Source organism: Salvia splendens, chromosome 13, assembly GCF_004379255.2.
Source record: "Salvia splendens isolate huo1 chromosome 13, SspV2, whole genome shotgun sequence".
In the NCBI taxonomy this organism is placed as follows: Eukaryota; Viridiplantae; Streptophyta; class Magnoliopsida; order Lamiales; family Lamiaceae; genus Salvia; species Salvia splendens.
The window spans coordinates 34,427,810-34,439,791 of NC_056044.1; the positions used below are offsets into that span (position 1 = coordinate 34,427,810).

At 35.7% G+C, this 11,982-nt stretch overlaps 1 protein-coding gene across 1 annotated transcript; it reads right to left on the reverse strand.

The window, feature by feature from the left end:
• Window positions 1-894: 894 nt before the first annotated feature.
• Window positions 895-3,744, reverse strand: LOC121760958 (rosmarinate synthase-like). The gene is made up of 4 exons (XM_042156544.1): window positions 3,713-3,744; window positions 2,959-3,370; window positions 1,840-2,184; window positions 895-1,516 (listed from the first exon to the last, which is right to left on the reverse strand). The coding sequence occupies exons 1-4, from the start codon at window positions 3,742-3,744 to the stop codon at window positions 953-955; spliced, it is 1,353 nt and encodes a 450-aa protein (XP_042012478.1). The 3' UTR covers window positions 895-952.
• Between the last annotated feature and the right edge of the window lie 8,238 nt (window positions 3,745-11,982).

Below are 11,982 nucleotides of genomic sequence, written 5' to 3' on the forward strand. Positions count from 1 at the left end.
GGAGGATGAGCTCTGGATGAAAGCACCAGTTGTTAAGAATGCAATTCTCAACATCGAATTCCGGTTACAATCAAGAAACGAGTGCCGAAGGTATCAAGCGCCCAACGCGTTGGGTCGGCGATTGCTCTGGCGGAGGGCGGCTGAGCGCGAGAATGATCTCGTCGGCAGCCTGAGAGAGTGTTTCTTGATGCAAAAGCAATTGAGCCAAATATACATTTATTTAATAGATGATTGAATAATTGAATGAATAAAATGATAACAACCTATCCCTATTTATAATACTAGAATAATAGCTTATGGAACAAGAAACAAATATAAGAAAAGCTATGCAAATCCCTAATATATCTAAACTAATTAATAATGATAGAATACTCGTATCACCTTCCTAAAAAAAATAAGTGCTATTTCCATTTTCGTCCGTTCTATATACGCCTATGGAAAGTTATCTCCAATTCATTACTCATATGCATCTATTTATTTACAACTTATAACATTATAATCTTTCTATTTATTTACAACTTATAACATTATAATCCATCTTTACAATTCAAATTATTCTAATTGTGTATTAATTCTCGTGTCATTTCATATGCACATATTTTGATGGGACGAAAGAAGCGATAAATAAAATCCTAACCGAACTTAAATATAGCATGAGTGAGTTAAAATAAATAAAGAAAAGAACACAGGTATCCTAAAAAAAAGGTGAAATAATACTAACTATGCAACAACGGTTGGGTATCAGCGATTCTTCAGAATCGATTATAAAAACACACATGAAAGGTATTTTATTAAACTCTTGATAACGGTGTACGCAACACCAACACACGACAACGGTGGTGCACACAACACCAACACAATACTACAATATATTTTAGAACACACCCCAAAATACACTCTTTGAGAACACACTGACAAATTAACTCTCGTACACACTCGCACACTTGGCTCTCTAATTGTGCACACTATTTTGAATAACAACATGATGAAACAGCTTCTCAAACCGCTCCATATGCTCGCTGTAGAGGGAGATCGCAAGCATAATGCAGCCTTCGTTTCCGAGATCAGCAAACAGATAACTCCTCCCTTCAATCACCGCAGCGCCCGGGCCGGTATAAACCGGCTTCCCCCACCCGAAATCCATTTTATTAAACGGCAGTCTAATCCAGTTGGTTATGCCCAAATTAGGGCAATTCAGATTCCCCTTCCTAAGCAAAACGCCCTTGCCAATGCGTTGATGCAACTCCATGTAATCCAGAGCTGACCCCATGTAGTCGTTGTCTATCCGGTCGATCGCCTCCCTCACTTTTCCCACCGCGAACTTCAGTGGATTCGATTTCAGTTGGCCGCACAGAGCTGAGGCTACGGTGTAGAAGATTCCGTTGCCAAGATAGCTCTCTGGGAGGGGCGGCCGTAGCTTCTGCCGCCCGTCCACGGAGAACCGCAGCCTCGTTTCCTGGTCTTCGGCCAGCCCACGTGCTATGCTGGCGCAGCGCCAGACATGGCCTGTGAGCACCTGATACACATAAAATACACAATGGAGAAAGAGAGGATTAGAGAGATTTAATGTTAGGGAAAAATAACCTAATAGATACAGATACTTGAATTAACAATACTCTCTTCGTCTCCTATTTAAAGACACTTTTGATTTTATAAATAAAATGAATGAAAAAAATAATGGAATGTGCATCGCCTTTATATATATTTATTTTATGGTAGAATGTGAGTGTAGTACTAAAAATGGAAAAAAAAGGTAAATATGTCTTTAAATTGGGACATGATATGTTTTAAATTTATGCATAAAATTAGCTGTGATGAAATAGATATCCGTATCAACACCTGGAAGGTGGAGTATCTAATTTTGTCGTCTACACATTGTTGCTTGAGGGCGTTGATCTGATGGGGGGACAGACGAAATGTTGAGAATGTGGTGTCGCCGGAGACACTGAGAGGGATTTTGAGCGATTGAGGGGGTTGGTGCTCGATATGGGGGAATGTCGGCTGTGGAGGGTTGCGGGCGGACAGGACACGGCGGTCCAACAAAGGAGGGGCGGTAGGGGCGGTGATTCGGCCACGGATGATTTCCGACCACACGTTGACGAAATGGTGAGAGGCAATGCCGTCGGATAGATGATGCTCGTTTGAAAAACTAAAGCTCACTCCACCGCATTTAAACCGAGTTAACTGTCAATGAGAAACTATTATTGATCGTTCTCATAAAAATGAAAAAAAGAAAAGAAAAAGCATTAACATTCTTGAAATGACGACCTTTTCCTTTATAATCTCCATACACACTCCTTTCCCTTTCTATTTTTGTTGTTTTAATTAAATTGCAGTAATAATTTTTGTTTTATTCACAAATCTTTAGTGTAACAAACAATCAATAAAAAGGGAAAATTAATAAATAAGAATAGAATAAGTATTTATGATTTAAGTACTTGTATTTATGTTTGTACTGAGCTTTTGGTAGTGAAGAAAAATACATGAATAGTAATCCATTCGTCCACCATTAAATGTCTCATTTTTTCTTTTTTGTCTGTTCACCCATAAATGTCCAATTTCACTTTTAATATATTTGGTTAGTGGACATTACATTTCACTGACTCATTCCACTCATATTTTATTATAAAATCAATATATAAAAGTAGGCCTCACATTCTACTGACTTTTCTACCCACTTTACTACATAAAGTCAAACAATTTCTTAAAACCCTTACCAGTCAAATATGAGACATTTAATCATGGACGGAGGGAGTACTACGAAAACTTAAATTAAGTGATTTTGGGTGACACTATATATTGTGGTTGATCTAAACTATAGTTATGACAAAAACTATTTCATTAAAATTAAAATAGCTATTAGTCCCTAAATTCACAAATTTCGAAGTAAACTCAAATAAGGCACAAATTGCTAGTAAATTCAATTAACGCACAAAACAATACTGCATTTTATACTACCTGCAATAGAAAAAGCGGGATAGTTGAAATATCCTTAGAGTAATCGACAGCGGGGACGAGGCTGATGTCGGGGCTCGGGCTGAAACTACACAGCTCATCCATGGCGCCATCGCACTCCGCTTCCACGAACTGCACTCCTTCCCCGTTGCAGTTGATCACAATGTGGCCGTCGTCTCCCCTTTCCAACCTCCCCGCAATCGGGTAGAACTCGACCAGGGCCTTGCTCAGGGCCGCCTTCATCACCGCCGCATCGAAGAAGTCGGCGGCGCCGGCGTCGTTGCGGTAGAAGTTCACCAAACGGCTGTGGTAATTCGGAGTATAAATTAAGTCTAAGTTGGATAGCCACAGAGTTTCAGTCGGCGTTTCTTTCATTGGCTTAACCATCGTAGATTCCTTCACTGTGATCTTCATGCTTTCAAAGTGTTTGTGTGTTTGTGTGTGTGAGAAAGAGGGACGGAATTGTGCTTTTTGAATATATTGGTTTCGTATGTTTCAAGCTTTATTTATAAGATCGGATGCTCGTGTTTTAAGAAATGTAATGAAAAGCGAGTTATTGATTGAACATGCTCAACGGAAGCTAACTCTTGGCTAGTTGAACACTTAGCCTAAGCTCATTTTCATAATCTCGAGATCCTATGGAAGCATATGAATCTAAAAGATTATTACTATAAGTTCATCCCATAAATGTTGTGTTGTCAGCGGATTATATGGCACAACATAACTCGTGCTCAAGCACATGCAGGCGTGTGAGCACCGCACCGTGTGCTCATCACCATGCTCAGCCATTGAGCACTCGTATTCACTCTGAAAAGCACAGCGCTGCTGCGGATGCTCTACTAGTCGTGGTACAAGTTATCCTATAGTTTATACAAATTAAGTTGTTGGTCAATCTTTTAAATTTTCACTATGTAGAGTAACTATCTTAGATTTGTAAAGTTTTTTTAATCAAATGAGACGGAGATGCCACATCACTTATTCAGATTAAATTAAGAGTAAGAGAGAATCACATATGTGAATAGATTAGTTTTTTTTTCTCTTTCATTTCTCATAATTTAAATCATTGAACTAAGCATTCACCTTTTTTTATGGGTCAACACCTTAATGCAGGTCTTTGTTAAACATTTTCAGTCTGTCACCTACTATGTAAAGGTGTGTGTGAACATACATATAATAAAATAAATTGGCACAGAGGCCATAGTATTAAAAATACATACTACTACTATTTTATTTTTATGATCTGTCTACAATATAATGCATTGAAACGATAAACAAGAATAAATATTATTTTATGGTTTCACATGGTTCGATCATGTGACTACTTTATGGACACTACAGTCTAAAAGGTTGCACTAGATTAGATTTAACAGTTAGCATGTTACATCTGATAATAATAATAGGAAGACATCATCTAAAATGTCTCTATATATGCAAAACAGATATCGGAAATCAAATTTTATCCGCCAACTTAATTTCAAAAAAATTCAAGTCAATTACGAACGGAAAATATTTATATGTATTTACTTAATTTGGTGCACCCACTACTAATGAGAACTTGTTATATAAGTAGTGGACAATACATCTAACAAGTACTATATTTAGCGGTAAAAAAGTGAAATGAGATAAATTTTATGAAACGAACGGAAATGAAAAAATTGGACAAACTTTCAGGACGGAAGAGTGTCTGAGAATATTAATTGCTAATATGGGTCGGTTGGCCCTACAATTTTAATGAATGACAAATGACATTTAATTAATCTTAAAAATTGGTCTTAATTATCATACTTTTGAGGTTTGTTTGTGAGAAATTTGTCAGTTTATTAAAGATATTAAAATATATTTATGTCAAAATAAAAGAATTTATTGAAATTAAGATGCTGTATCTTTAACCATTTAAAAGAAATATTTGTGGAGTAGTGTGTATTTTAAATATTAATTCTATTGAGTCAAATTAATGTTGTTATCACATATTTTGACCATATTAGTTAACAATGTAGTCTACTATTATAGAATTCTAATTATTTATAGAATTCTTAACCCTAAAAACTTATCTATTAAAATATATAATTACATAAAAACTTATAAAACAAATAAAAAATAAATTAAGATAACTAAAAGATATGCTAGATAAAAAGATATGCTAAATAGAAAAAGATATGCGGCGTCGATTGTTGAGGAGATATATATGGCTGTAGATATTTGGTGACGGCCATCCGCAATGCGGTCTCTTATCCGTCTCTAAACTTCTCATCTGTCAACTATTTATGGGCCTCACTGTACTTTTTACTCCATTTCTTAACTAAAAGACAGCACCTGCAACCCTCCATCTCTTATCCGTCTCTTAACCATCTCATCCCTTAACTATTCATTCAATTTTATTTTTTATTTCCAACAAATTCAATTAATAAAAACACACTTCATTAAATAAAATAAAATTGCAACTTAAAATTCTAAAAAAATTCAAAAACCTCATTAATAAAACCCTAAAAAAATTAAAAATACATAATTTAAATAAAAAAACATATTTTTTATGGTGGATTAATTTGTGGGAATGATTTGATATTTATAGAAGTGATTGGAGGCTTTAAAAAATATAAAAAATAAAAAAATTGCAAAAAATGCCTATAAACGGCTAGTATATTTTTTGGGATTTTTAAAAATTTTTTGAATTTTTCCTGAATTTTTTAAAAAAACAAAAAAAAAACATTTTTTTGGATAAAAACGACGCCCACTCGCGGGCTGGCGAGTGGGCGTCACGGACGAACCGGAGCTCGCCACGTCGCCAACGCGTGTGGCGAGACGTCTCGCGAGCTGTCCCTCCGTGACGGGATGGAGACGGAAGGCTGCAACGTCGTCTCTTATCCATCTCGTCTCTCCGGGATGAGATAAGAGACGGTTAAGGGATGCGTTGCGGATGGTCTTAGGCAAAACACTGTCTTGGAACTTGGAACACATATATAATATTGGTCCAAATTGCAGGACATGCTGGATAATAATGGCAGTATGACACACCGTTTTAAAATTAAATTGCTTGAGAATTGCTAATATGGGTTGGTTGGCCATACAATTTTAGTGAATGACAAATGACATTTAATTAATAGTACTAAAAATTGGTCTTATCATACTTTTGAGGTGTGTTCGTGAGAAATTTGTTAGTTTATTAAAGACATTAAAATATATTTATGTCAAAATAAAAGAATTTATTGAAATTAAGATGTTGCATCTTTAACCATTTAAAAGAAATATTTGTGGAGTAGGTGTGTAGTAGTTTCGAAGATCTTCCACCGCTCAACTCTATCTCGATCAACTACAATAAATCATAAACCTGCATGCATCATCACAAATCTACCTCAATTTATTACTAGTCCTGCGCAGTATGGAGTATTCAGTTATGGCTGGCCATTCCATTGTAGATACTATTTATTTAATTATCTCATTTAATGCTTAAATATTTTTACATTATTATCCTTTCTTTTTTTTAAAGCAAACGCTTTTTGTTTCAGTTCTTTACTTGAATTTTATTATGTTCTTTATCTTTTAATAATAAATTTTTTCACTGATTTATTTTTATTTGTTTCGCATTGTATAATTTCAGTAACAATTTATATAATTAAAGTGTGAGAATATAGATAAGAATGGAATATAATAATAGTTATTATCTCATTTTTAAATAAACTGATTCAACATTCACTTTTCCATACTTAATAAATACTACTCCATCCATCCGTAATTAGAAGTCACATTACTTAGCGACACGGGTTTTAAGAAATGCTAAGAAAAGTGAGTGGAAAAAAGTTAGTAGAATAGATGTCCTACTTGTATATATTAGTTTTAAATGAAATGAGAGTGGAATGAGTTGGTGGAAGGTGGGACCCTATTACCATTTATGGTAAAAGTGAACCGAGACTCCTATTTACGGACGGACTAAAATGGAAAACCGGGACTCCTATTTGCGGACGGAGGAAGTACTATTACTATAACTTAGATTGATCAAATTTCCGAGTCATCCATTGAATTCATATTTATTTCCCTTTTACAATTAATCGATTGAACATCAAATACACTTTAATTAATTAAATGAACCTCCATTTGATAATTGGGAATTCTATTCAACTAATGATGGTAATTACGCATTATTTGAATCTTTTTTACTCCATAAAATAACATATACTCCATGACATTATGAGTCATGACAGTCATGTAACTATTCTATTCAATTAATGATGGTAATTGGGAGTACTATATGTTATTACATGACATTCTGACAGTCATGTAACTATTCTTCATATTAAATTGTGACACAACGTTATATAAATTCCATAATACCTGAATATAGATTTAAATATATCATACTATTATTTAAATAATTTGAAATACTAAAATTCAACTGATATATTTGTGTATAGATCAACTCCTTAATTTAAATATATCATACTATTATAATTTTTCCAAAACAAGTGATCAAAAATAAACGTTGCATATTTAATGGGACAGAGGGACATTGTTATATTATGGCATCACTATATATTTAGCTACTTAATACTCCAATTGTCTCACTATAAGTGACTCATAACAATTGAAATTTCCAATTCAAATATTAAATTATTCAACTACATATGGATTTAAAACTAATTCAAAATACTAAGCTATTTAATTAAATCTAAAATTTATTTAAATTTCTGACTATTCAATGAATATACAATTAAATTAAATCTCCATTTATGAAATTGAATCATACTATATCAATTAACCATACAATTGTAGAATTATCAGTGAAGTGTATGCTAATTTGTTATGATATAAAAATATAGAATTGATATGCTACATATCTTATATGACCATCATCTTTGAAAGTATATCATTATAGTCCTATATTTTAGGCAGAACCCATGTAGAGATTCTTATTTTTAATCATAAATAGGATGGGTCTTTGTTGTTGGAAGTTTATTTAATGGTATTCATTTCACATATACAAAAAAAAAGTAAATTTCGTTATATTAAAAACCAATTGCCCTTATAAAATATTCAATTTTCGTTAAGAGTATTGAGACTACCTCTTGTAAGCATTTCATCGAATATTAGCCATGCAATTGAAAAAGTAGCAGTGATGTTGTGAAAAACTAAAAACCACCATTATGTTGGTTAAGAAGATGTGATTGGAAGCTAGTCATCTATTTCCATCTGCAGTTTGTAAGATTAAAGTTTGGGAAAAAAGATCGATGGTAAAATTTTAATATTGTTTAATTGCTGAAGTTCAAAAACTGTTCGATGAAATGCTTGAAATATCAGCAATTTGAGATTTTTGTTTCGAAGATCTTCCACCGTTCAACTCTGTCTTGATCAACCTCAATATATCATTAACCTGCATCATCACAGATCTGCCTCAGTCAATCACAATTAAATACAAAATGTTGCAGATCGAATCTAGCTGAACTAATTTAACAAACTAAACTAAAAAGAATACTACGTATTAGAAAAGCTCCTAACATTTTTTTCTGAATATGCCACAAGCTTAATGTAGCTTAATTACCTCAAAATAGCTCGATAAAACCCTAGCGTTCCGGCTCAGCACCCGATATATTTTCTCGAGCAGAGAAAGTAGGGTTTCCACCTGATCTCCCAGTAAATCAACCTACAAACAATGCACATATTCAATGCTTTATTAAATTCAATACAATGTGTGTTTGTGTGCTTTTTTTCTAAAATCTTACATACCTCAGTTTCAGCTAATTTAAGGCTCCGGCATCTTGAAATAAAAGCCTTCTCATACAACAATTTTCTGGTCTTAATCCAAGCCAGTGGTTGGTTTAGTGCATCAACTTGATGCTTCAATGCTTCCACCCTAAATATAAATACCATAATTCATTTACTTTTACTACTATATTTGTTCCAATAATTTCTACAAAATCTCCTTCAAATTTCTTAAAGCTCATACCAAAGCCAAAGTGGGACAAAATGTTACCAGAAAATGTAATAATAATTGCACTATTTTTGAAGTAATGCCAAAATTTAAAGGAGGGGTAGTGATATATATACATAATTGAACTTTTTAACATTTTACATTGAAAATCAATTTATAAACATTAATTGATTTAAAATAAATTTTAACTAATCATTTTGCAAGACTTAGAAATTTTTTTAAAAATTTGAACTTAAATATTTGTAAATTTAAGAAAAACAAATATTTGTAAATTTAAGAAAAAAATATTATTTTACTAAATATTATATAATTAATTCGAATTAAGCTCAAAATTACGGTACGATTGACATAAAAGTTCTATATCACTTCTTTCTTATTGCTACATACTCCCACCGTCAGCGAATAGGAGTCCCATTTTTTCCATTTAGTCCGTCCGTGAATAGGAGTCTCGGTTCACTTTTACCATAAATGGTAACAGGGTCCCACCTTCTACTAACTCATTCCACTCACATTTCATTTAAAACTAATATATACAAGTGGGACCCCTGTTCCACTAACTTTTTTCCATCCACTTTTTTTAACATTGCATAAAACTCGTGTCGCCATGAATGGGACTCCTGATGGCGAACGGAGGGAGGAAGTATAATACATTAAATAACAAAATTAATTTTTAATAAATTCAATTAAATATAAAAATTTAAGGATATTATGTACATGATATACATTTATATGTTCTTTTGAGGCACATTCTGGTGCGTCCGTCCTAATTGGAACGGAGGCACCGTACATCCAGATGCAGACAATTTTAAGCCAAAAATGCAATAAATAAATTACTACTTACTTACCTCAAGCATTTTCCATCGATATTCTCATACAACTCGACTACCATATATTGAAATCTCTTGACCGTCTCCAACACACTCTCCGACCAATCTGTCTCACCAACGTCTTGTGAATCGAGGCACGGACTCGTGCTTTCGCCTTGGGGGCGAAGTATGTTGTTGAATTCCGAGTTTTCATAATGCTCTCTGCCGTCATCAGAAACTTCTAGACTCTGTCGGAGCTCCACTAGCAGCTCCTTGGTCGTATAGTGCTGCTGCAGAGCCCTCTCAAGCTTCTCGCTCACAGTGCAGAGCGTGCCCTCGTCGTCTGTTATCAGCCACTCGATTGCTGTCACGAGACTGTTGCTGACGGAGTGCTGTTTGATCAAAGAGCTCGCCGTTAGCATCATAGTCTCCTCTAGTTCCAGTGACTTTAGCAGAGAGTCGAGCTTTTGAATCAAGCTCGACTCTCTGCCTCCTCCCTTGGGAGTGGCAGAGCGGGGCGTGTCTGCCTGGCACGCCTGTGCCCGCCTAGATTGAAGCATTTCTGTTAAGTAAGTCTTGTAGACTTCTTCCCTCAAGAGGCATTCTGTGCATTCCTGTGCAGGACTGCAACGGAAGTCCTCTTGAGAGGTTTCAGAAGTCCGGGTAGAGCCAGAATGACTCGTTTTCAACTGCTTTGGAATCCTCCCCCTTCTCTCCTGAGCCCTGCTTTTCCTTTGAATGAAATTTTCAATCCTTACAATGGCATCATGTATTAGTCTTTCCATTGCATTGATGTCCTCGTTCCTCTTGATCCAAGACGACACACCCTCTCTCTGGAGTGCGTCTCTTGTCCTCTGGGCGCACTGCCTCTGTATGATTGACTCGTGGCTCTTGACGATCTCCCAAACGTGGTGGCTTCCACCAACTTCATTACAATTGTATTCACACAGAATTTGTGTGAAATCAACCTCTAGATTAGGTACACTAGTAGTGCGGTGTGGTCTTGAAAAGAAATCTTTGAGCTCATGAAACAAACTCTTTATCTCATCAATGAAATCAAACCAAGAACCCTTCACTATCCCGTCTCTCTTCTTCACCTCAATGTCGAACTTAGTTTGAAGATCGCGCATGAAACCCTTCAACAAAATCAAGTCCACCTCCCTCTTTATACCCTTCCTTACTTTCTTCTCTAGTGGGACCTCCTCCTCAAGTTGCACTCTCCTGAACACCAGATCTAGGGTTTGTTTCAAAACATTGATGCCTGAACTCATAAATTGATCTTCTTCCATCGATACTATTCCACATTCCAAGGAATTAAGGTTGAGATTAGGGCTAGGAGCACGCGATCTTCTGGACCTAATCTCAGTATTCAAGATCGTCTTCTCATCGTCCAGCATTACCAATCCCAACTCCTTGAATAGTTTCTTATTCAAGAAACTAGGACTGAGATTAGGGCTAGAAGCCCACGATCTTCTAGCCCTACTCTCACTATTTGAAATCATGTTCTCTTCGTCCAACATTACTAGTCCTAGTTCCTTGAATAGTTTCTTATTCAAAAAACCAGGGCTGGGATTAGGGCTAGCAGCACGTGACCTCTTAGCCCTTCTCCCGTCATTCAAGATCATCTTGGAACTCAGATTAGGGTTAGAATGCGACCTTCTAGCCCTTATCTCACCATCCAAGAAATCGGAGCTCAGATTAGGGCTAGAAAACGACCTTCTAACCCTTTTCTCGGCATTCAAGATCACTTTCTCATTCTCCAATACTACTAATCCCCGTCCGAGATTAGGGCTAGAACGTTGCGTAATTCTAGTCCTAATCTCACTATCCAAGATCATCCTCTCATCCTCCAGTTTCTGCTTGATGTCCAAAACTTGCTCATCATCTGAGTCCATCATCTTCATTATCACCGGCCCAATCTTATCGTATAGTTGAACCGATTCTCTCTCAGTCAGATCTAGGGCTTCGCGCAGCCTTATCTCATTGTCCAACCTCTCACAAAACTCCCTGTCTCTCTCCGTTATAAGCCGTTTCATGTCTCGGATTCGCCCCTCCAACCGCTCTCTAATATCGATCAAGTCTAAGACCATCTTGCTGCAGCTGCTTTCAAGAATCTCAGTCCCGTCTTCTTCTTCTTCGAGGATCTTCACACTGCCTTCGACCAAGATTGCTGCCAGTTGGTAGAACGTTGTTTGTTCGTGTAGGAATTCGATTGGGCGTCTCTCCTTGAACTGGAGCTTTTCTTGAGCTCTGTCCATTGCAGATCTCAAGATTTTCATCATGATTGAATCTGGCTTTGAT

Coding starts and splice junctions, on each gene's coding strand:
- LOC121760958 (XM_042156544.1), bottom strand. CDS start 3,744: ATGGCTGAGCATGGTGATGAGCACACGGTGCG. Junction 3,371..3,712: donor GGTGATGAGCACACGGTGCG/GTGCTCACACGC, acceptor ACACTTTGAAAG/CATGAAGATCACAGTGAAGG. Junction 1,517..1,839: donor TTAGATACTCCACCTTCCAG/GTGTTGATACGG, acceptor TATGTGTATCAG/GTGCTCACAGGCCATGTCTG.